The sequence below is a fragment of the Pipistrellus hanaki genome (assembly GCF_964339955.1).
Source record: "Pipistrellus hanaki genome assembly, chromosome: X".
Classification (NCBI taxonomy): Eukaryota; Metazoa; Chordata; class Mammalia; order Chiroptera; family Vespertilionidae; genus Pipistrellus; species Pipistrellus hanaki.
Genome location: NC_140524.1, coordinates 81,060,463 through 81,087,197, shown reverse-complemented (window position 1 = coordinate 81,087,197; position 26,735 = coordinate 81,060,463). Strand labels below are relative to the sequence as shown.

The 26,735-nt window shown below is 35.3% G+C and overlaps 1 protein-coding gene across 1 annotated transcript in view; it reads left to right on the top strand.

The window, feature by feature from the left end:
- CFAP47 (cilia and flagella associated protein 47) overlaps positions 1-26,735 on the top strand; it is a gene marked incomplete at both ends in the record, with an annotated part of 384,890 nt that overhangs the window by 349,081 nt on the left and 9,074 nt on the right. Inside the window, 5 exons of the mRNA XM_084869970.1 lie at positions 1,944-2,103; positions 3,522-3,616; positions 8,992-9,144; positions 23,636-23,807; positions 25,624-25,785. Of these exons, the coding sequence (XP_084726096.1) occupies positions 1,944-2,103; positions 3,522-3,616; positions 8,992-9,144; positions 23,636-23,807; positions 25,624-25,785 (742 nt within the window). The remainder of the gene's footprint in view (positions 1-1,943; positions 2,104-3,521; positions 3,617-8,991; positions 9,145-23,635; positions 23,808-25,623; positions 25,786-26,735) is intronic.

Genomic DNA, 26,735 nt, shown 5'->3' with positions numbered 1-26,735 from the left:
CAGACAAACCATCTTGAATAATCAACTGAATACTAGCTGGAAAAAATCCTGATAACCAAGGAGGGAAAGTGGAGACCCCAGAGACTGGTAGGAAGTGTGGAGGTACAAGAGGGTTGGCCAGGCTCCTACAAACAGCAGCTGAAGTTATGGAGGGAAATCTCAGCTGTAAGGGGTTCCCATGAGAAATCAGGGATCTAAATCCCAGCTGGCTGCCCAGCTGAGAGTAGCAGGACTGAGAAAGATGCCGACATAATATCTGGCTGTTAAAATGAGCAGATTTGCTGCCTGCCAGGGAGAGATGGCTTCAAATGTAGGCAACCTCTTAAAGAGACAACACACAAAATTTCCTATGCAGCCACTCACCTTGGGGTCTGGCAGAGGGTGGGCAGAGTGGACTAGAGCTGTGTGAGCATAATACAGGAATGGGGGCTTTGTGGTTAGAGCTCAGAAGGCAGCCACCTCAGTCCCCTGTGAGGAGTCATTCCCTCATGCTGCAGAGGACATCTTATCTTTCTTCTACAGATCTTTACCATCCAGGAAGCTTTTGCCTGGAGTTGGGATGGTGGGGGAGATTGCCCCACTCTGTTGGGAAACCTCTCACACAATCCTGTGGTTGATAGCATGAGGCAAATCAACTGAATGGCATTTGGACTTCAGGAAGAGGCAGATCTCTGGAGTCTTTGAGTCTTTGCCTGATTTCCTTCTGGAACCAGAAAGCAGATCCTGGTGCATATCCTGGCCTTTCCAAAGGCACCCAACCCCAACAGAGGGAGCCACAAGCTGTGGATTGCTAATAGCTCCAGATAAGGTATTCAGGGCCTGTCACAAATAGCATCTGACATTGACCTGCACTACAGGTCAGGAGTCATAGCAGATCTACCTAACATATAGACACAAACCCAAATATGCACCCTAAATAGGGAGAAAACAAACAAACAAACAAACAAACAAAAAACACACACCCTAAATGAAAGAACAAGGTAATTCTCTAAAAGAAGAGCTAAATGTAATGGAGAAAATACATTTATCAGATATAGAGTTAGAATAATGATGGCAGTGATGCTCAACAGCATGAGAAAAGATATAGTAACTATGAAAAAAGACCAGTCAGAAATGAAGAATTTTCCTGACTGGTTTGGCTTAGTGGATAGAGCATCAGTTTGCAGACTGAAGGGTGCCAGGTTCAATTCTGGTCAGGGGCATGTACCTTGGTTATGGGCACATCCCCAGTGGGGGTTGTGCAGGAGACAGCTGATTGTTTCTCCCTCATTGATGTTTCTAACTCTCTATCGCCCTCCCTTCCTCTCTGTAAAAATTCAATAAAGCATATTTTAAAAAAAGAAATGAAGAATTACATAGCACTAATATAGAACACATTGGAAGGAATATATAGCAGAGTAGGGGAAGCTGAGGATCAGATCACTGAATTAGAAGACAGGGTAAAAAGAAATAAACTAGAGAACGAAAAAAATACAGAATTTATTGAAGGGTCGTCACATTTCACATTTCTTCAGCCCTCTATCCCCTTCAGGAGAGAACCTTATTGATTGAATTTGAGAGAGAGAGAGAGGAAAGGGGCAAGGGAGAGAAATAGAGATAGAGAGACATTGATTTGTTGTTGCACTTATTTGTGTGTTCTTTGGTTGCTTTGTTGTATTTGCCTTGACCAAGGATCAAACTGCAACTTTGGCATATCAGGACGATGCTCCAACCAACCTAGCAAGGGCCTAAGATATATTTTTTTAATAGAGTTGATGATATTTCAGAAAAAATAGTAAAGCCAGTAAAGTGAGCTTATAATTTTGTATAATGTGTTTTTTATTCAGAAGTTGAATAAAAATTATCAGTAAATTAATTAGATTACTTTCTGCTCATAAGATTATATTCTTAAATTTTTCCCACATTAAAACTTATTTTGTATTATGTTGTTGTTTTTTATACAGGAATTGAATTGCCTCCTAAAGGGATTATTCCTATCCCAGTGTGTTTTAATCCCAGAGTTATGAAATTAAGAAAGACAATGGCCATTGTTCAAATGAGGAGGGCAAATGGAAAAAATTGGCCTATTGACAATTTTGATGAATTGACTCCAGAGATGAAAAGGTAACATTTAAATAAGTATATTGACTTCATTTTGTCTGGCAGTGATACAATCAGCTTCTTTTATATGTGATGCAACATAAAGGTCATGCTTTTTATTCTCTGACATGTTGAAATTTATATGTTCAGAGGAGGAAAATGTATTTGTTAAATGGGTATAGTGTGTATCTTTGCTGACGTGAAGTTAAAAGTGATGAGTAACTCAAACTTAACAGACTCAGATATATGCAAAGGTCTCTTTTTAAACTAAGAAAATAGTTACTGCTAAGACAATAAGTAATCTATATTTGGGAGAACAACAAAAACAACTTATCTGGATAAAGTATAAGACTTGTGATGCTGGTATTCATCTACTGATGGCACAGTGCCAGGTGGATATGACATCCTGATAAAACCTCTCCCATGACTAGAGTATCCTGTTTCATTGCCAGAATGCAGAAGACTTGTATCCTCGTTTCCTAGCTGAAATTTAAGCCGACTCCAATAATGATAGAAAATGCAAATGCTTTCTCTGCTATTATAGTTAAATTAAATAATTGTGTAGAAGTCTTAATTAAAAAGAAATTCTTATTTTGCCCTATATGTATATATTTCATCTCCACATTTGAAAGAAAGATTTCCTTTGGTTACATTCTGCCATGCTTTTTCATCACTCCTGTTGTCAAGACCGTCTACATGATTTGTGGGTCCTCATGTAAAAGTGAAAATGAGGGAGCCCTTCTTCAAAAATTATTAATAATTTTAAGACAGGTATAATAGTATATTAAACAAGCACGGAGTAATGCTAAGTGTGTGATTTTTGTGCTAATACACAGGTCACACTCCTATGAAGCTGGTCCTGCCTGCCATGACTTATGTTCATTTTTAACAGGAAAAACCTGTTTCAACAATAATCAGAATCATTCTAGTATAGTTATCCTCTTGGTAGTATATAAATGTACTTAAAATATTTTGAGAAATGTCCTCTTTCTTTTAACTGGCATCTCCCAAAAGGAAAGTGCTCCTTTCTGAAGTCCTGTATTTAATGGAATTTTTGTATGTGTGCTTTGCTTGTCCAATTTACAATAGAATATAACCCATGGGAATTGTACTACCTGTGATTAATCACACTCTAGTCACATAAAAAAATATCAATACCAAGCTTTAAGTATAGGTAGAAATGTTCTTTAGTTTTAACATACATCTCATAATGGTTGTATTTTATTTTTACTTGTGATAATTTCCCATAGTTCGTCTTAAAATGTTTATAAAATCAACATTTACCAAAAATGGTTTATATTTCATACTTATTGTCGCTCTGCCAAAGTTTAAATTCACAAGTTTTGCTCAAATACCATTAGATTAATAGAGAACATGCTCTTTTATGCTAATATTTAAAGTGTTTGTGGTTTTTGTTTACTCTTAATTTAATTTCTAATTAGGATGATGGGAGTACACAGTGGAGAAATCCAAGCAATACGATTTATATACCCTATTCTTGGACTCCCACAAGCAAAACATGATGAATTCCCCCCAGGTAAGTATATTTTAGTGTCAGAAAACACTAGGATTTGTAGGTAGTTTAGAGTCCTTCTTATCCCATCTTTTCTTTGTACAAGTAAGAAAGTTGAGATCCAGAGAAAGTAAGTTGTGAAGTAGCTAGCCCTATTGGTGGGAGTGCTAGGACTGAATCTTGTCTTCTAACAATGAGTCCAATGTTATTTCCACAAAACCACACCACTTCTTGTTGTTCTTCCTACTGGTAAAACCTATAAATCAGCTAAAATGAAAATAACATTAACTTCAAGGCTCTTTATCTCAGATTCTGTGAAGTGCTCAAAGTCCTGAACTAGATCTATTAGAGTCTGTGGAAACCCTAATCAGAATACGCCAGATGTTCAAAGCCAATTGGAGTGTGGGGTCCCTCTTCAGTGTACGCCAGATGCTGAAGACCGATTTGTTATACAAAGATGCAAAAGCAAGGACACAGTGATATTACTGTACCAGTCTATACTGCATAGGCATACCTTTCTGTAACCCAAATATTGATGTCACTATTTGGGAAGAAGCCTCTCTTGTATAAGTTGGTACAAAGATGTGTTGTTGACCAGCCAGTGTGCCACTGCTTGTTATGGCTCCTGTGTTTACTACTGTATTAGTAAGGACTTCTTTGTACGGCTACTTCATGAGGCTACTTTGAAGAACTGTTTTGTCTGATGGCTCTTAGTTAGCAATAGTTACTTGGTCCACAATAAAGATACTCTCCTATATGCCTATGGCTTCTCAGGTTTTCTCCATCTAATACCCTGTGTCTATGAAGGTCCAGTTCCTGGCAGGGGAACAGAGGCCCCAAATTTAGTGTAGTTGAGCAGGATCAAGGAGTAAGTACTCCAACCGAGTTCCAGCTACTTTGGTTCTCCTATTACATTTGATCACCATATTCTAGCTTCTGTCTAATTCTAAGTCTCATCCAAGAATTATCCTATCCCTCTATTCTTACTTGTCCCAGACACATATTTATATGATGTTCTTCAAAAACTAGTCAGAATGTACTAAAATTCTCAAGAAGGTTAGGTTGCTATCATGCACACATTAAGTCTCTACTTTGAAAATGCCTTTCTTTTTCTCATTGACCTCTGTTTTTCCTCCATAGACTCCAGACTTTTTTCAAGTTTCTGTTTATTCTCTTTCCTCAGTACTCTTCTCACTCTTTCCACATTCCTTGCTTTCCCACGTGCTTCTGAAGGTATGCCTAAGAATTCAATGCCTCTTAGGTAGGCATAAAGCAAAATTTAGTATCCCAACTTCTTACCAGGCTCTAGGCATAGTTCTTTTTAAATTATTGATTGATTGATTAGGGTATTACGTATGTGTCCTTATCCCCCTATTGCCCCCCTCACTCATGCCCTCGCCCCCCTGGTGTCTGTGTCCATTGATTATGCTTATTTTCATGCATACAAGTTTTTTGGTTGATCTCTCCCCCTAACCTCCACCCTCCCCTACTTTCCCTCTGAGGTTTGAGCATCTGATCAATGCTCCTCTGTCTCTGGATCTGTTTTTGTTCATCAATTTATGTTTTTCAGTATAATCCACAAATGAGTGAGATCATGTGATATTTATCTTTCTCTGACTGACTTATTTCACTTAACATAATGCTCTCCAGTTCTTCATAACTAAGAAACACTGAGTTGCTCTGCACAGCAAAGGGATACTTATTTTGAATATTTCCCTTAAGCAACTCAGATGAGCTTTAAAACAATCTTGAAATTTTGAATTTTCTTTCTCCCTCCAATACTAATCTTTGCTAGTGAAAAAGAGTACTTTAATGGCCAACATCAACAAATCAACAAACGACAAGTGTTAGCGAGGTTGCGGAGAAAAAGGAACCCTCGTGCACTGCTGGTGGGAATGTAGACTGGTGCAACCACTGTGGAGAACAGTGTGGAGTTTCCTCAAAAAACTGAAAATGGAACTCCCATTTGACCCAGTAATCCCACTTCTAGGAATATATCCCAAGAAACTAGAAACACCAATCAGAAAGGATATATGCACCCCTATGTTCATAGCAGCACAATCTACAATAGCCAGAATTTGGAAACAGCCTAAGTGTCCGTCAGCAGATGATTGGATCCAAAAACTTTGGTACATCTACACAATGGAATACTATGCGGCCATAAAAAATAAGGAATTCTCATCATTTGCAGCAAACTGGATGGAACTGGAGAACATCATGCTGAGTGAAATAAGCCAATCAATGAAAGAGAAACACCTCATGACCTCACTCATTTGTGGATAACAAAGAGCATTATAAACTGATGAACCAAAAGATAGATATAGAGACAGTAAATCAACAAGTAGACTGTCAAATTACAGCGGGGAGGGGAGGAAGATCTGGGGGAGATAATAGATCAACCGAAGGACTTTTATACATGCATATAAGTATAACCAATGGACACAAAACTCTGGGGAGGGAGGGGATGTGTGGGAGGGAGGGTGGGGGGCAAAAAAAAATCAATAAAATATATTAAAAAAAAAAAAAGAAAATAAAGGGGTTATGAGACTAGAAAAAATAAATAAATAAATAAATAAATATAGAGATGAAATATGAAAAAAAAGAAAAAAGAAAAAGAGTACTTTACTGACATGTTATGTCATCACACTTACAGGGAATAAAAAAAATAAGTTTTGCTTGTGAATAACAGCATTTTCACTAATATACTGGAAGGGAGGTCAGATTCCATATTCCTTTATGTAGTTTCATTTAAACTGGAATAAAAATCCACATATCTAGCAGTTCCTTTGACATTGTCATTGTTTTACTTGAAGTACTTTTACTTTTGAGTTAAAAAATTATCAACACTTATAAATATTTCAAATGTACAAAGGATCTTCATAATGCTTCACAAACATGTGAGAGTGTTTATTCTTTCTAGAAGATAGTTGTCTGTATACTTTACATAGACCTGAACAATTTAGAACTTGTAGTACAATGTGATGTAATGAAGCCTAGACATTACTCTGTTTGGAATTCTAACAGTGTTGCTGGTGTCTATACAGACACCATTTTATTTTAACCAGATTAAAGCATTAAAGATTTTCTTTCAGTCTGAAACAAAGCCTCTGAGAACATAAACATAATTTTTGTACAGTTTCCTTCAATGAAAATTAAACATGCTCCAGAAATATAAAGGCATTTTCTATCCCATCATATCTCTTGGTTATTATTCTATTTTTAAATTAAATGTGAACTCCATAAATAGCTCATGTTTCATTAACCCAACCCAATAGTAACATCAATGTTCTGAAACAGATTGTGTGCTAATTATTAAATCATTTTTACAAAAGTCTAAAACCTATTCTAGTAGTTGTTTTCATATAGAAATGCCCCTGAGAAACAAATAGGTATAATTTTATAAATACATATTATTTACTTTTTGTACAGTCCATTTTTCATCTGCAAAACACATTAGAGATAACCAATTTCTTTCCTAACTCAACCATATCACCATCCATGTTTATTGTTTCTTTTTTCTTTTTTTTCCTTGTGTATCTGTCAGCGAGATTACTTTCAAACCCGGGGTATTTTTATTGTACTGTGTTTTTTGTTTTGTTTTGTTTTGTTTTGTTTTGTTCTCTCTTTGAATTCTTATCTGGTCCTGTCCACTGGGGCAGATAATTGGAAAAGGATTCTTCTGCCTGTCAGTGGAAATACATTGGACTGTGAACCCATTGTGATTTCGTGACCCTTACATTGTCAAAGGCACTAATGTGACATACTAATTGTACCTTTGATCACACTAATTTCTAACTTAATGCTTTAAGACTAAAGCAAATGATAACCAGAAAAGCTTGTACATTTTTCTCAGCCATTACAGCCCTCTTAATTCACATCTAACTTTGTACCCTTATTATACATTTCACATTTATTCTAAGTCCAAAATGTTTACTATCAACCTGTAAAATTTAGAATTAAAAAAATAAATATAAACATTTTTATACTATAAATGTGGTATGTATTGTGAAAACACATAAATTTGAGGACATTATCCAATTTTGCAAGTCTAAATGAATATATTAGAAGTGATGCCACAAAAGCATGTCATAACACATTTCAAAAGCTTTTTTAATATTATGGTTCACTTTTTATCACTTATAGTATATTTATATCCTATGTTCATCTAAAGTGATAAAAATATAACATTTTATATATTTTAAAAAAGTAAAATTACTATTTATATGGACTATTGTATAAATGGTCTCATAATTTAGAGCTAATGCCAGATGCATAGATTAATACTCCTTTATATAATTACTAGTTTTATAAAAAATATTTTTATTTCTCACAAGATAACTGACTTCTGTATTTAATGTAAGAAAATATTGGAATTTAATATATATATATATATTAAATATATATACACATATATACATATATATACATATACATACATATACATAGACACACACACACACACACACACACACACATATATATATAGTATTTTCAATCCTCACCTGAGGATATGCTTTTATTGATTTTTAGAGAAAGGGGAAGAAGGACGGAGAGAGAGAAAGAGTAAAAATGAGAGAAAACTGTGTGAGAGAGAAACATCAATTATTTGCCTCCTGTACATGCCCCGTCCAGAGATTGAACACACAACTGGGTAATTGCACATAGAATCTGCAACCTTTTTGGTGTATGAGACAACATTCTAACCAACTGCCACCTGGCCAGGGCAAAATATGTAAAGTTTTTTTGCTGTACATAAATATATAATCACATTTTAATATTGATTTTTAACGTGTTACAATTTTATATTTAACTGCTAATGGTGTACTGTGTAAATTTCAAATGAAAATAAAAATATTTAACTATTTTACTTAAAAGAATTTTAAGGTACATGTAAATAAATAATATAGTAGGGAATATTTTAAAACTCATTACAAAATAAAGGTTATGGAAGTTACTTTTTAAATTATTTGAAGGTATTTTCTATATTATAGTTATATAAGTTGAGTTTGGTATTTACCACAATGAACATATGCTAGTAGATAGCTGGAAAATTCACATGTTCTTGTCCACCAGGTGAATTATAGATATAATTAGGTCTGTTTCTGAATAAGATTTCTATATCCTAGTACAATCTTCTATTATCTAATTTATTCCTTTCAGATTTATCGTTTGTCATGTTATTTTTGCATATTATTTAATATTAATATTTTATTACTAAATGTATATAGATATTGTGTAAGGATGTGTGTGTATGTGTGAATGCAGGTGCAATGTCAAGTCAAAGTATGCCAAAATACTTTTATTTTTCATGACATAATTTAGTAATTTATTTTCCTGTAGCTCAAGAATGATCATATAACCTAATAACCAAATTAACTGGAAATATTTCTCTCTTGTAGCTGTCATAAAATGTCAGTCCAGGAAACGGGTAGAAAAGGAGGTGCAAGTCACAATTACTGGTGATTTTATTCGAGATCATCCTATCTTAAATGTATCAGATTTTGTAGTAATTCCAAAAAAACGTTCATATGCATCTTATGAAGATATCGATGGTAAGAGAACCATAGTCATGTATATAAAACACAATGATAAATAAAACCATTTCCTTAAATTGCAGGTTGCTGATTACTCAGTTATGTGAAAATCCATGCTAATTTATTTTTCAATTACATTATATCATTAAAATACTACTAACAAGTGTTCAGTACTATTTGTTTCCTTCACAGTAGCTATCTCCAAAATGATGATAATTACGGTTATTAATAGCTTTATAAGAACAAAGTGTTAAAGTGTTATTACAGGTTTTATCATCAGAGTAACCCTATGAAGCTGGTAGTATGACTATATTTTATTTTACAAGTAATTTGTACAGGGTCATTCAACATAGCAGTGGAAGGCATAGTATATGAATAGAATCTTGACTATTTTTTAAAACATTATTTTAAGTTTGAAATAACTTTAGATTTAAAACCTAGATGTGAAATAGTAAGTTCTGAAATGTTCATATTGTGATCAGGCCTAACCTAATTGCTTTTCCTTTTAAAACCCTGTAGGAATAAAAGAAAATTACAAAGGCAAGTCTTTCAAAGAGGTTCCCTAACATAAAGTATAGTGTCTGGTGCAGACTGGTCAATCAATAAGCAAGAGTTGTCTCTACTTTCCCATTATGGTCACACTCTGACCTACCCTGTTTGGTCCTGTGGCTCTTTCTTTTCAGTAGTAGTGTTTACCCATTGCTTTATAAATAAGATATTACCTTAAAACTTATAAAATCACCAATATTCTTCCATTTTTAACCATAGAAATGTCTGTTTTATATGAAATCACAGATTTTTTTAATGTACAAAGTATCTTTTAATGTGATGCAATTTACATAAAATAATCCAGAATTAGCCTGCCCCATTAGTCCCTTACTATCTATCATTCCAACCTTCTGTTTTCCTAGGTTCGTGGTCAGCAAACTGTGGCTCATGAGCCACATGCAGCTCTTTGGTCCCTTGAGTATGGCTCTTCCACAAAATACCAAGGTCTAGGCGAGTCTATTTTGAATAAGTGGTGTTAGAAAAAGTTTAAGTTTAAAAAATCTGACTCTCAAAAGAAATTTCAATCGGCTCTGTTGACTAATGAGTTTGGCTCTGTTGACTAATGAGTTAGCTGACCACTGCCCTGGATGGTTAACCTGTTACTCAACCAAGTGGGATCACTTGCTACTTCTGTACAGTTACCATCTACTTTCCCATCATGGTGAATGTTTATGAGATAGTCTGCCCTACCCATCTGCCAACTTTCACTCCTTTCTTGTGGAAACTACTTCCACTAGCCATATAGTTCTTATAATATTTCAACTATATAGTCTTCCCCTGCTCAGAGTGAACATCTAACGGAGGTTGGGCTTGCGAGTCTTCCCTCTCCCCCACTTCTTTTGTAGTCAGAACACAGAAAGTCTGTTTTTCTTCATTGGCTGAAACTGTAATAAGTGAGTTTTTTTTCTGCGTGCCTGTTTTGCTTCTCTCTTCATAGGTTTACTTTCTCTGCCTGCTCATCAAATTATGCACAAGGCTCAGTCATAATCAATTGGTCCTTCCTTTTATTTAAGGACACCCTCAGTAACTTCCAACTGGGATTCTGTTATTTGCAGACAAGCATTCAAAGAGTAAATATAGAAGAGGATCTGGAAATAATAAATATTTCTTAAGTGAATTACAAAAATGTTAGAATAATCTCCCACATGCAATCTCACTGTAAGATTTGGAAGGCAGCCCAGACCAGTTGCTCAGTGGATAGAGCATTGGCCTGTGGACTGAAGGTTCCACATTTGATTCTGTCAAAGTTTCAAGCTCGATCCCTGGCCAATGTATATTCAGAAGGCAACCAATTGATGTTTCTCTCTCACATTGATGTTTCTCTCTCTGTGTGTGTTTCTCCCTCTCCCTTCCACTTTTTCTAAAAATCAATGAAAAATTATCCTTGAGTGAGGATTAACAACAACAAACATATTTGGAAGGCAATATTTTAAAAACAAGAGGTAGAATTCTGAAATGAGTATCTATGTTATATGTACCCAGTGTACTTCATAAGATCTTTGGAATTATAAAAAATTTAATTCACATTAGTGTTCTTTATATTTACTGACTAGTTATTGTGTGAACTGTGTGAGATGAGATAGTAATACATTATTAGGTTGCATAATAAGGTATTTCATTATGTTAATTTATTCGTTATTTATTTTTTCTTTTTGAGTTTTAGTTTCCTAATTGCAAAAATGCCAACTTAATCACAGGTAATTTAAATTTATTTTAAAAATGAAATAATTTTAAATGAGAAGGGAATTTTCTATTGCAAGCCTATTTAATTACTCCTTATTTTAAAGAACTATCTTTTAATAATGAAATCAGACTGATGCAAACCATTTTCATTTATCTCAAAAATATTATAAGTTAGATACAGATTTTGCTTTAGAGACTCATGTAGCATTAGAGGAATGTAGGGCACATGTGTCAAACACACGGCCCGCGGGCCAAATCCAGCCCGCCAGGCCTTGCAATGTGGCCCGCACCGTGCTGTCATCACTGCACTCCGCTGTCAGTTTTTGACATGTCAGTTTATGACTGTTCAGTAAACCATTCGGCCCGCGATTTAGGCTGGATTTTAGATTTTGGCCCCTTCTCTGATTGAGTTCGACACCCCTAATGTAGGGAATAGAATATTTAAATAAATGATACCCTGTCAGCTTTCTTTTCTTCAACCAATAACCAATACTGAAAAAGAATTCTCATTATTTATTCAGATCAGGGATAAAAATATTAGTGTAGATTAGCCTGAGTTTAAATGTGTAACTCAGGTGCTGATTTGCAGTGATAAATAATTATTTTATTAAAATAGACCATCATTTTAATAAGCAGACAACTTATAGTAACCATACCCCAGTGAATACCCAGTCCCTTTCTGAAATGAAATCACTTTTTTGTGTGTCATCTGCTATGCTTGACTATTAACAGTTGAGTTTTATTTCTGTTTTAAATCTATCCTGTAGAATAGTGTTTCCCAAAGTGTGGTATGCGTACCCCCAGGGGTACGGGAAGAGTTTGGTAGGGGTACGCGTTACACTGGAGTTTGGTGGGGATATGCACTGCACCGTGCTTAGCTGCGCCTAATTCTACGTTCTCATGAGTACGAGGGGTACTCAGCATTATTAAAATTATAGAAGGGGTACACATATGTCAAAAGTTTGGGAAATACTGCTGTAGAAGACAAAATGTTGATGCTTTATGACATTAAGTAAAAAAAGGTAAAGAAATCCTTGTATGGCCGAAACCGGTTTGACTCAGTGGTAGAGCGTTGGTCTGCGGACTGAAATGTCCCAGGTTTGATTCCGGTCAAGGGCATGTACCTTGGTTGTGGGCACATCCCCAGTAGGGGGTGTGCAAGAGGCAGCTGATCGATGTTTCTCTCTCATTGACGTTTCTAGCTCGCTCTCTCTCTCTCTCTCTCTCTCTCTCTCTCTCTCTCTCTCTCTCTCTCTCTCCCTCTCTGTAAAAAATCAATAAAATATATTTTAAAAAAGAAAGAAAAAGAAATCCTTGTATGTAGGAACTATTTTAATAACATCTCACTAAATAGCTTAAATTGTACTCTTCTTAGGTTGCAAGCTGAAGAAATTATAATTCTGATAATAGAAATTGATTAAATCTTATTACCTAGAAAAATCTACTTCCTTCAAGGTAAACAAGGTCTATAAGGAAGCTTCAAACAACATCATTTTGGGAGGTTTGAAATGCATATTATATGAGGAAAACAGTCTCCCAAATAGCTCTTCAAAATACATATTTTGATATGGCTCATAATTTCACTGTTTCAGTACTTTTCATGATGAAAAATAACTATATGGAAAATAACTATTTGGAAGGTTTGCAGGCTTTTCTCTTTCCATCATTTCTCCTACACTAGCTTTTTCTCTGCTCAATACCAACAAACTCAAGCAGCTCAACTATTTATTGGCTAAGGATATTTTAGTGTGTAAATGTTTATGTTCATAAACTTGTCTGGCTATCCAGAAGTAGAGATTTTCAATCGTATCTCAACTTTAATGTTGTTTTTTTCTGTATTCATGGGACCTGAATATTTGATAAATCAGCTGACCTCTCTCGTGTCCTGGTTTCTTAAAACCACCTGGTAATAAATTGATTCCTTTCCCTGCCTTTATTCCAAAGTTGTAACCAACTTGCCAGACTCTGTATATCTCCCTATTTGTCTTCCCATTCTTACCCATATTTTTATGAAGGGACAAGTCTGACCAAAAACTTTGAAAACTCTTATAGTTTTTAGTATATGCAAAGGCAAGTCAGCTGATTTTCCCTGTGTGTATAATTCAAATATAGTCTACTCTCAAATGTGCAACAGAGTCTTATTCATGCCATTTTGTATGTCCTAATGCCTCTTAAATCCCTTGTAGTGGAAATTAAAGCATTTCATTCTGTGGCTTGGATTGTAATGGAGTTTTCGGTGTGATCATTGAATGCATCCTGTATTCCCTCATCCAAGTTTACTGAGAATTACATGTAGAATTATGGCAGATAGAGATCAAAAGGTTGCCTTTATTATAAAGGTGGACTTGAAAGTGACTTGGTACTATGGACTCATTTGGGCTTATTAATACCTTCCACCAAAATTGAGTGCATTCACCCTGAGCTGCCCAATTGTAAACTCTCTTTAGGAACAAAATACCTACTCGCGAAGGAGGGGGAGAAAGTGTGCATCCTGGATTTAAGACATTGAGAAAGGAAGAGAAGGGTCTGCTCACAGCATGTTCCATTCCTTCACCCTAATTCACTGATCAGATATGTTGTTTTTCCTCTAATGGAAAGTCATAAGGGATAAAGCAAATTGATGCAGAATTTTCCCATCCTAAATTTTTCCTTCTTGTGAGTGAATAAACCCCTCTATGTAAACATGATAAGGAGGACATAAGAATCTCCCACTCCCTTTCCATCCTTATTTTACCTTAATTGTATTTCCCAGAGATTTCAATAAAACTATCAAGTCTCTTTAAGGAAAAATGCCAGTATTTCTCTGCTCTCTATCTCCACTCTTCACACATACCATTGAGTTAACGAGGATTGATCATTTTCATATCTCTTCATTCAACAACAATCCATGAGCATATTTGCTGCCAGATAGTATGCTGAGCCCCGGGGATGCCAAAATGAACAAAACACAGAATTGGAATTCAAAGAACATCTATCCAACATATTGGATTTTTGTGCCTATATTACTGGTAAAGCTCTACTGGGATATTATTATACTTAGATTTTTAGACTGTATTTTGCAATGCCACTTCATAACATTGCAGATTATTCTCTCTGAGCAGAATTTCCCTTTTAATTGTATTTCTTCCTAAGTGGCTTTTGGTCCATGCATTTTTTGTGTCTCTCTGGGGAGTAGTTTAGTGACTTTCTCTGTGGGACTTTTTCTGTGAGAGTGGTTTTACCATTTAATGGCACATCAAATTCATGCCTCTTCCTTTTATTTCCCAGGTGTTCTGCATCTTGTAGCTATTTTTCTTTGCTTAATCTGCTGTCTTTTTTTGTGTGTGTGTGATTTGCTGGTTTTTGTGTTACACTGGCTTCTTTTAACCCTAGGCCAGTCATCATGCTTATGTCTTTTGCATGTCATATATAAACAGTATGGGGTTTGGTCTGTAATCACAAACAAGCCCTGAAAAACCTGGCATTCGTCCTCCATGACACCCACATTAGCCTCTAGACTTGACCCTTTGCTCTAATTCTCTTTATTTTACTTTTATCAACTCACCCCATTAGGCTTCTGTCATAACTACTCTTAGAGCAAGGTCACCATCACTTTTGTGAACCCAAGGATCACTTTTACCTTATATAATAGAGATAGATTGGTGAACGTGCCAATTGTGGACCAGGTCAATTCATGGTTCTCCAACCTCTCTTCCATGACCCACATGCAACAAACTCCTTGATTTGGAATTTCAGCTCATTTCATGAATGTGGAAAGTATACATATAATAGATGTTTATGCTTCTCTTCTTCTATTATATATGCCAGTCCTAACTTTAAGATATTTTTCACATGTAGCTAAAAACAAAACAAAACCTGTTGTCACTTTTCTCTAATAACCTACTGGTTAAGAAAACATAGTTAACCAATATAATACATATTGTCCATAAAACATGAAGAATTTTCTCTTTTAGCAAAATAAACCAGAACTTGAAACTCTTGCTTTAATAGATTGGGATACTATTTTAATATTGTTTAAACTTTAAAAAATCTTTATTTTTAAATTTTTCTTTATTGTCTAAAGTTTTACATATGTTTCCTTTTTCCCTGCTTGACACCCCCCCAAGCCATTCCCACCCCGATCAAGCCCCCACTGCCCCAGTGTCTGTGTCCATTGGTTATGCTAATATGCATACCTACAAGTACTTTGGTTGCTCTCTCACATCCCTTCCCCTGATATTTGTCTCTGGATCTATTTTTTTCATCAAATTATATTGAGCATTATATCCAACATATGAGTGAGATCATGTTATATTTATCTTTCTCCAACTGGATTATTACTTTTAGCATAATGCTCTCTAGTTCCATGCATGCTGTTGCAAATGTAAGAACTTCTTTTTTTACCACATCATAGTATTCTTTGTGTGGATGTACCAGTTTTTTAATCCACTCATCTGCTGATGGGCACTTAGGCTGTTTCCAAATCTTACCTATTGTAAATTGTGCTGCTATGAACATAGGGATGCATATGTCCTTTCTAATTGGTGTTTCTAGTTTCTTGGGATATATTCCTAGAAGTGGGATCACTGGGTCAAATCGGAGTTTCCTTTTTAGTTTTTTGAGGAAACTCCATACTGTTCTCTACAGTGGCTGCACCAGTATACATTCCCACCAGCAATGCACTAGGGTTCCTTTTTCTCCGCATCCTCTCCAGCACTTGTTTGTTGATTTGTTGATGATAGCCATTCTGACAGGTGTGATATGGTACCATATTGTTGTTTTGATTTGCATCTCTCAGATGATTAGTGACTTTGAGCATGTTTTCAAATGCTTCTTGGCCTTCCTTCTGTCATCTTTTAAAAAGTATCTATTTAGGTCCATTGCCCATTTTTTTGATTGGCTTGTTTATCTTTCTTTTGTTAAGTTGTATGAGTTCCCTGTAAATGTTGGAGATTAAGCCTTTATCAGAGATAACATTGACAATTATGTTCTCCCACACAGTGGGCTTTCTTGTTGTTTTGTTGATGGTTTCTTTTGCTGTGAAAAAAATTTTTTTTTAATTTTGTTGTAGTTCCATTTGTTTATTTTCTCTTTAGTTTCCATTGCCATAGGAGCAGTATAAGTGAAGAAATTGTTTCAGCATATGTCTGAGATTTTGCTGCCTATGGATTCCTCTAGTATTTTTATGATATCCAATCTTAAGTTTAAGTCCTTTATCCATTTTGAGTTTATTTTTGCGTATGGTGTAAGTTGGTGGTTTAGTTTCATTTTTTACATGTATCTGTCCAATTTTCTCAACACCATTTATTGAAGAGACTGACTTGACTCCATTGTAGATTTATGCTTCCTTTGTAGAATATTAATAGAGCATGGTGGCTTGAGTTTATTTCTGGGTTCTCTATTTCATTCCATTGATCTATATGTCTGTTCTTGTGCCAGTACCAGGCTGTTTTGAGAACAGTGGCTTTGTAATACAGCTTGATATATGGTATTGAGATCCTACCTATTTTGTTCTTCTTTCTCAGGATTGCTTCAGCTATTCAAGGTCTTTTTTCCCCCCAGATGCATTTTTTGAAATTTCATTCTAAGTCTACGAAATATGCCATTGGTATTTTAATGGGGAGTGCCTTGAATCTATAAATTGTTTTGGGTAGTATGAACACTTAATGATGTTGATTTTACCAATCCATGAACACAGTATGTTCTCTCATCTGTTTATGTCTTCCTCTATCCTTTTTTTATAATGACATAGTATTCCATTGTGTAATAAATCATAGTTTTTTTAACCCACTTATCTGCTGATGGGCACTTAGGCTGTTTCCAAATTTTAGCTATTATAAATTATGCTGCTGTGAACAATGGGGTGCATATATCCTTTCTGATTGGTGTTTCTAGTTTCTTGGGATATATTCCTAGAAGTGGGATTACTGGGAGATCCAAATGGGAGAGCCATACTGTTTTCCATAGTGGCTGCACTAGTCTGCATTCCCACCAGCAGTGCACAAGGGTTCCGTTTTCTCCACATCCTCATCAACACTTGTCATTTGTTGATTTGTTGGTGATAGCCATTCTGACAGGTGTGAGAAGTTACCTCATTGTTGTTTTGATTTGCAACTCTCAGATTATTAGTGACTTTGAACCTGTTTTCATATGTCTCCTGGCCTTCTGTATGTCCTCTTTCAAAGAGTGTCTATTTAAGTCCTTTGCTCATTTTTTTATCGGATCATTTATCTTCCTTTTGTTAAGTTGTATGAGTTCTCTGTAAATTTTGGATATTAAACATTTATCTGAAATATAATTGGCAAATATGTTCTCCCTTGCATTTGGCTTTCTGTTTTGTTGATGGTTTCTTTTCCTGTGCAGAAACTTTTTATTTTGATGTAGTCCCATTTCTTTATTTTCTCCTTAGTCTCCATTTCCATAGGAGCTGTGTCAGTAAAGATATTTCTACAACATATGTCTGCTATTTTGCTGCCTATGGAGTTTTGTAGGATTTTTATGGTTTCCTGCCTTACATTTAAGTCCTTTAGTCATTTCGAGTTGGCTTTTGTGTATGGTGTAAGTTGGTGATCTAGTTTCATTTTTGCATGTATCTGACCAAATTTCCAGCACCATTTATTGAAGACACTGTCTTGACTCCATTGCATGTTCTTGCCTCCTTTGTCGAATATTAATTGAGCACAATGGCTTGGGTCAATTTCTGGGTTCTCTCTTCTGTTCCATTAGTATACATGTCTGTTCTTGTGCCAGTACAAGACAGTTTTGAGAACTGTGGCTTAGTGATATAGTTTGATATCTGGTATTGTGATATCTCCAACTTTGTTTTTCTTTCTCAGTATTGCTGTGGATATTCGAGGTCTTTTTTTATTCCAGATGAATTTTTGGAGAGTTTGTTCTAGAATTTTGCTGTCAATACTTTAATGTTGATTGCATTGAATCTGTAGATTGCTTTGGTTAGTATGGAAATTTTAATGATGTTTATTCTACCAATCCATGAAAATGGTATGTTCTTTCATTTGATTATGTTTTCCTCTATCTCTTTTTTGAATATCCTGCAGTTTTCTCAGTACAGGTCTTTTACTTCAATTAAGTTTATTCCTAGGTATCTTTTTTTTGTGTGTGTGTGTGTGTGTGTGTGTGTGTGCAGTAGTAAATGGGAATTTTTTTTTCATTTCACTTTCTGTGAGTTCATTATTGGCGCATAAAAATGCCATAGATTTCTGGTATTAAGTTTGTATCCTGCTACATTGCTGAATTCATTTATTATGTCTAGTAGTTTTTTGATGGAGACTTTAGGGTTTTCTATGTATAGTATCATGTCATCTGTGAATAAGAACAGTTTTACTTCTTGTTTTTAAATTTGTATGCTTTTATTTCTTCTTGTTGTCTGATTGCTATGGCTAGCATTTCCAGGGGTGGTAAAAGTCAGCATGCGTGTCTTGTTACCGTTTTCAGGGGAAATGTGTTTAGTTTTTGCCCATTGAGTATGATGTTGGATTTAGGTTTGCCATTAAGGCTTTTATTATGTTGAGATATGATCCCTTTAGTCCCACTTTGCTGAGAGTTTTTATCAAGAAAGATGTTGGATTTTGTCAAATGTTTTTTCTGCATAGATTAATATGATTATGTGATTTTTGTCTCTCAATTTGTTTATATGATATATCATTTTTATTGATTTGTGAATATAGTACCAGCCTTACATTCTCAGAATAAATCCCACTTTGTCATGGGGTATGCATTTTTAATATATTGCTGAATCTTACTTGCTAGAATTTTGTTGAGGATTTTAGCATCTATGTTCACTGATGATATTGGCTTGTAGTTCTCTTTTTTGTGGTGTCTTTATCTGGTTTTAGAATTAGGGTAATGATGGCTTCATAGAAAGAGCTTGGAAGTGTTGCTTCCTCTTGAATTTTTTGAAACTGTCTGAGGAGCATAGGTTTTAGTTCTTCTTTAAAAGCATGGTAGAACTCACCTGTAAAGCCATCCAGACCAGGGCTTTTGTTTGCTGGAAGATTTTTTTTTTTTTATCACAGCTTCAATTTCTTTGGTAGTTATCATCCACTTCAGGTTTTTTTATTCTTCCTGATTGAGTTGTGGGAGCTTGTATTTTTTTAAGAATATGTTTATTTCATCTAGGTTGTACATTTTGTTGAAATAGAGTTGTTTATATTATTTTTTCATAATTGTTTGTATTTCTGTGGGATCAATTGTTACTTCTCCTCTTTCATTTCTGATTTTGTTTATTTGGGTCCTCTCTCTTTGGTTTTTGGTGAGTCTGGCTATAGGTTCATTAGTCTTGTTTATCTTTTCAAAGAATCAGCTCTTGGTTTTGTTGATGTTTTGTAATTTTTTTTGTCTCTATGTTGTTTATTTCTGCTCAGATCTTTATTATTTCTTTCTTTCTGCTTACACTGGGGTTTTCTTGTTGCTCTCTTTCTTCTTTGAGTTGTAGGGTTAGATAATTTATGACCATTTTTTCTTGTTTTTGAGGTAGGCCTGTAGAGTTATGAACTTCCCTCTCAAGACTGATTTCACTGTGTCCCATAGATTTTGGATTTTTGTGCTTTCATTGTCGTTTGTTGCCATGATGCTTTTTATTTTGTATTTGATCTCTTTAGTAACCCACTCACTGTATAATTCCATGCCATTTAGCCTCCAGGTGTTTGATTTTTTTTAATTTAATTAATTTATTTTATTGATTATGATCTTACATAATTGTCCTTATCCTCCCATTCCCATCCCAAACCCCTCCCTACATATGCTCCCAACCCCCTGTTGTCCATGGGCACTGACTAGGCCCATATGCATGCACACAAGTCCTTTGGTTGATCTCTTCCCCTTACCCCCACTCTCTTCTACTTTCCCTCTGAGGTTTGAGAGTCTGATTGCTGCTTCTCTTTCTCTGGGTCTGTTTTTGTTCATCAGTTTATGTTGTTCATTATTTCCTCTAGATGTGTGAGATCATGTGATCCAAGAAATACCCTTGTAAGAACCTAAACTGCGACAAGCCATAATGGTTATGCTGAGAGGCAAATGAATCAATCTGTAGTGAGTTCCTTTCTGGGCCAACAATTCTTTTGAGACCTAATTTCAATGTCAAATAGTTCCTTATGTGTATATGTCAGCCATGATATTTCAGATCTGGTTGATGGACAAATGGTGGTAATGCAGGTCCACCGGTCTCTGGTTTGGTCCTGGGCATCTTTCAGCAACATGCAGCTGCTGTCTGCTGGTATGCTGAGGCATCGTCAGCATCTTCCATCTCTGAATTGTGTCTTTTCTGTCTTCATGGCTGGAGCGCTTCTGTCTATTCCTTTCTGTTACAGGATTACAGATGGTCTCGGAGTTGTTTTCTGAAAATATACAAACATATTCTCGACCAAAAGTTAATAAAGGGATATTTTCTTTAAATTTGATTTGGGATACTTTTTCATTTTTCCCCCCAAATAATTTTCCCCTGGCTTGCTTTGACACCATAGGTGTATTTTCATGGGTATCTTGCTATTAGCGTTTCGAGTGAAGGTTAATTTTCTAAAGTACAAATTTTTTAGATGTAAATTATTCTCGGGATATTTTTCCTTACATGATATTCTTCCACTGTCACCCCCTTATTTACTTTAAAAAAATAGGAGACTTTTGGAAATTTTATAATGTAGTCTTGATAGCTTTTACATTTTAAATTATTTGCGCTACATTATGACTGCTTTAGGTTCATAACATTTTGTGTAATTTTACCATGGGACGCTCTGCCAATAAGAATTTTTGTTAGCACTTTAGGAACAGCTTTTTGTACAGTACAATCAGTTTTTCTAGAATATTCATTTATATCCATTAGCCACATTAATTTCCTCTTCCTCTGAGAAATTGGCTACTATTCATCTGTCAAACTCAACACTCTAGCAACAATCTTATTTACCATGTATGTATTAGTGGAATTGATTATTTCCCTTCTTGAGAAGGGCCTGAGCATTCCTGCTATTAGGCTGGACTTGGATATTAAAAACCCACTTGCCCACACCATGAGTATAAGACCTCTCAAACAAGTCTTGTTGCAGTGAGAGGGCAGCTGCTGTCAGCCAAGTCTCTGTCTGTTACCTGGGTCCTAATTTGATCTGTGCATGGGAAGTGAAGCAGCCATGGGGAAGGAGACCTCCCTCAGAATGGGAGAAGGTTCAGGTGCCTGCCATGTTGCAGGGGGGGGGGGTTGGTAAGGGTCTGTGCCCCACCTCTCTTGACCCCCAAGATCTCTCCTGATGGCCCCTCTGCGACTGTGCCTATCTTAGGTTGTTCCTTCCCTGAGGAATCTTACCCATCTCTGGTTAACCAGCCATCCTCCAGGGCCAAGCAGGGTGATGTGAGGTTTAGCTGATTTTTTAAGAGTGTTTTTATTGTAGTTGATTTCTAATTTTATGCCATTATGATCTGAGAAGATGCTTGATATGATTTCAATCTTTTTGAATTTGGGGAGACTTTGCTTGTGACCCAATATGTGGTATATTTTTATAATGTCCCATGTGCACTTGAGAAGAATGTATATATTGTGGCTTTGGGGTGAAATGTTCTGAAGATGTTCATTAATTCAATCTGATCTAGTGTGTCATTTAGGATTGGTGTTTCTTTGCTGATTTTTTGTTTAGAGGATTTATTCAGTGGTGTTAGTGGGGTATTAAAGTCTCCTGTTATGCTATATTGTTGTCAATCTCTCCCTTGATATCCTCCAGAAGTCTTTATGTATTTGGGTGCTTCTGTAATGTGTTTATATATGTTTACCAGAGTTATATCTTCTTGTTGAATTGATCCCTTTATTATTATGAAGTGGCCTTCCTTATCTCTTGTTATGGCCTTCACTTTGAGGTCTAATTTTTCATATATAAGTATTGCTACCCCCACTTTATTTTCATTTTCATTTGCCTGAAATACCTTTTTCTATCCTTTCACCAAAAAAATGGGAATATAAACACTCTGAGCTGAATGCACACAACAAACAACTAATCCAAAAAAATGCAAACAACAAACACCCAGATGAATTTGAGAAGGCAGAGCTCTCTCTAGGTGATCTCTGACTTTTCTGTCCATAGATTACCTCACCAGTTGTGTTTAATTCGCCAATTCTGGGTGGATGTTGTTTGATTCAGCTATTCCTTCTATCTACTCTGTGAGAAGGCGCAGGGCCAATATGTGTATTTGATGCTGCTTTGTCTCCCCCTGCAGCCTGGGGGGCTGGAGTGTTAGTGTCTGTGGGTTCGTAACTGAAGCAGCTGGTCCCTGGATAATGTGGTTGTAGGGTCCCAGGATGTATCCGAGGTCTCCCTGGTTGAAGTTAAGGCTGGGCTTCTGATCACAGCCACTCTCCTCTTCAAGTTGGCACAGTCTCTGCAGCAGAGTCGGCCACTTTAGGAGAGATTTCAGCAGTAGTAGAGGCTGCCCGGCCAGGGGAGTCTGGTCTGCCAGTCCCCAACAGTCCTGTGGAATATAGCTGTTACTCACTCACAAATACAGACGCTGCCCACATGTACATGCACTCTCCTTTCTCTCACTCACTCACACACTATCTTGCAGGGTGCTGTCCCATTGACTGCCATCTTGGATCTCCCAAAAATCTTTATTATTGAAAGTATTACATAGGTCCTCTTTTTGCCCCCATTAACTTCTTCCAGCCCATTCCCCCACCCCAGGCCCTCACCATCCCATTTTCTGTGTCTATGATTTATGCATATATGTATACAAGTTCATTGGTTTATCTCTTTCCACCCACCCTGCCCTGCCTTCCCTCTGAGTTTCAACATTCTGTTCATATTTCATGTCTCTGGGTCTATTTTTGATCATCAGTTTATTTGGTTCATTCTATTTCACATATGAGTGAGATCATGTGGTACTTATCCTTCTCTGACTAGCTTATGTATTATTTAAGCTTAATTCAAATCTTTATAAATTATCTCTATAAGATTTTAATACATTTATTATATTTGTACTTTACAATAAATATTGACTATTCATTTCCATTTGGCTATTTCTTATTTTAAAAATCTGAATTTTAAAGATTTAAGAATGGTGAGAATTATCTTTGGTGATTATTTTTTTTTATATTCATTCATTTATTTACCTTTTAAGAAAAACATCTTTAGGACTATTATGTACCTGATAATACACTTGGTATTATGAAACCAAAGCTCAATAACATCTGCCCTATCCCTCCTTCTAAATACCTCTGTATCATTAGTGTTGGCATGCAACTGATATCCAATCTATTCATATTTAATTAAATTGAAATGCACTTTAATCTTGATTTTCCTAGGTATACCTATAAAACGTGAATTTGAATATGAAATTGTATATGAATCTAATGACGTAAAAGCTGACTTACAGCCCTCTGTGGCTATATATTTGACGAAGAGAGCTTACAATATCAAGACTCAAATTATAACATTGGACTTCAACATGATATTTTCACCAAAGAAACCACTGAAGTAAACATGCTTTTATTCATTTTTTATTTAAACAATATTACTACTATTTTAAACTGTTTATTATTCTTATCATTTATCTACATTGGGTTGTATTACTTCTTTTATGCTGTTGAGGCAAATATTTTGGGTTATATTATTTTTGTAGCTATCAAGCTATGAAAAGTGTCTATGAGAAATGAGTCCAAATAATTAGAAATCTAAGACATCCTTCCAGAATTGTGACCTCCCTAAGTTCATTAAGGTATTATATTAACAAAAAAAGAACAGTCTGCTTTGCAAAATTAAGAAGGTGAAAGGAAATATAATAAATAATATTGTGATAGCTTTGCATGGTTACAGATGATTATTAGACTTAGGGTGATGATCACATTATAAGTTTTATTTTTTTAATTTATTTTTTAATATATTTTATTGATTTTTTTACAGAGAGGAAGGGAGAGAGATAGAGAGCCAGAAACGTCGATGAGAGAGAAACTCTCATGATCTCTTAAGTATTTGTATTAAACCCTTGAATTTTTTTTTTAATCCTCACCCGAGGATAAGTTGGGGGGCGTGATTTAGGGCAAATTGTGCATATGATTCATAAAATAATGTAAGTGCTGGGTAAGGCTCTGTTGTTGTTTAACAGTTCTGTTTTGTACATATATGTGCATAGTCATTACTTCTGCCATTCTATGCTCCAAATGATTTTGGGATGGTTCAAAGGATGATACAGAGTTAAATAAAAAATAAAATAATAGCTTAAAATTATGGAAGTCCTCTCCTTGGAAGATGACAAGAATAGAAGCAGGAAGATTAGTTATCAAGTTAGTGCTCTTGCAATAGTGCTGAGAGGAATATAGTTTCATTTACTAAGACAGGAGAGCATGAGAGTGGTGTAGGTTTACATTTTGCATATATGTTTAATAAGATATATCAGTCATCATGGGCTGTTTCATTTCAGTAGATATTACTGTTACCAGCAACTCTGTTGAAGGACTATTTTTAAATTTTTGGCACCAGTTTTTTTTTATAGTATTAATAATGCAGCAATGAACATCCTTATACATATTACTTCTTGAAATAGTCTATGTGTAATCTCTGGGGAAAATTACTAATTGTGAAATTGCTGGTTTAGTGTGTGCAGCTTCAAAATGTGGTATGTTATTGTCGAATTGTTCCCCAAATGGTTGAATACTTTAAAAAAAATATTATGCTTTCTTCTTTTTTTCTTTTCTTTTTAAATATATTCTTATTAATTTCAGATAGGAAGGGAGAGGGAGAGATAGAAACATCAATGATGAGAGATAATCATTGATTGCCTGCCTCCTGCGTGCCCCACACTGGGAACGAGCCTGCAACCCAGGCATGTGCCCTGACTGGGAATCGAAGCATGACCTCCTGTTTCATAGGTCAACACTCAACCACTGAGCCATGTAGGCTGGGCCACAATGTTTTATTTTGAACTGAAAATGCCCATGTGGATCTCCTATTAGCATGACACTTGGGACCATTTGCCAACCTCTCCTCTGCTGGTCACAGAAAATTTTCACAGTCAAATCTACATATGTTTCTGGATTTTAGTAAATACCTACAAGAGTAGATAAGATGTGCTACAAAATAATTACCTCAAAAGGAGAATGATAATATAACCTGTGACCTAAAATTATAAGTGCAATTAATAGTCATTTACATTTTTTAAGAATTAAAAGTCCCAGTGTTTTTACTAAAACCACAATGTTTGCTTAAACTTTGACCTTAGATATAGATCTACTATATTGTATTATCTTTGCTTGTTTTCCTATAGATTGTGTTACAATCTCTCTTTCTATTCAAGGTCTCAAATTACACTAAAAATAGAGTGTATAACAGATGGGATCTGGAACTTTCCCATAACATTGATTGCTACTGAGCCTGAGGTGGATGATGTAATTAATATTGAAGGGAAAGGTTTATTTAAGGAAGCTATTACTGAATTCTGGCTGTCCGGTCGAAAAAGGTAATATATATCAAGTATATAACTGGTTTTATGAATGTGATTTATGCTAAACTGGTAAACAGAATTTAAGATGAAAATGTGCTCTGTTGCTGATTAAGTTAGAGCAGTATTGCTTCTATGAGACAAAGCTCTATATGTCTCATAATTTTTATTTAAAACTTTGAAAATAGGCTCTAAAGGTGAAGACCAAAAGACAAGAAGAAAAAGTAAATAGATATTGAAATTTAGGGTAATGTTTCTATTTGTTTTTCAAATGATACATTAATGTATTTTTGAAAGATAAATGAAATGTTTTAGAATGTTTTACAATAAATTTTAATGGTTTGGGATTGTCTAAATAGAAATGATTGGGTAACTTATATTGATTCAATTTCTGTATTATTATTATTCTCCTTAACCATAGATATCTTTGTAATTCTAATGATAACATAGGCACCATGACCACAATCATTTTACCTGTCTCACATGTGAAATATGTTTTTACAGCTTTTTTTTAATGGATAATTTGCATACCATAAAGCTCCCCCATTGTACAATAAATGTACCTTTCAGTATTTTTTTTTAAATTCAAAGAATTTTCTATCATAATCACATTCCAGGTTTATTACACTCCCATCCCCCCCCCCATTTTTTTCTTTTAAGCCCCTTTGGAGTTAACCCCCATTCCCATGCACAATTTAGGAAAGCTTTAATTTGCTCTTTCTATATAACATTACCTTCTCCAGATATTTCATATAAATAAAATCATGCAGTGTGTCTTTTTAAAAACCTTTATAAAAAGCAATTTTAGGTTTACAATGAAATTGACAGGAAGGTAAAGAGATCTTTGTGATACCATCTGCCCTACACATGCATAGACAGCCTCCTCCATTATCAACATAGCTCACCAGAATGGTATAGAGTTTTTAACAATGATGAACCTACATTGACACATAATCATTACCCAAAGT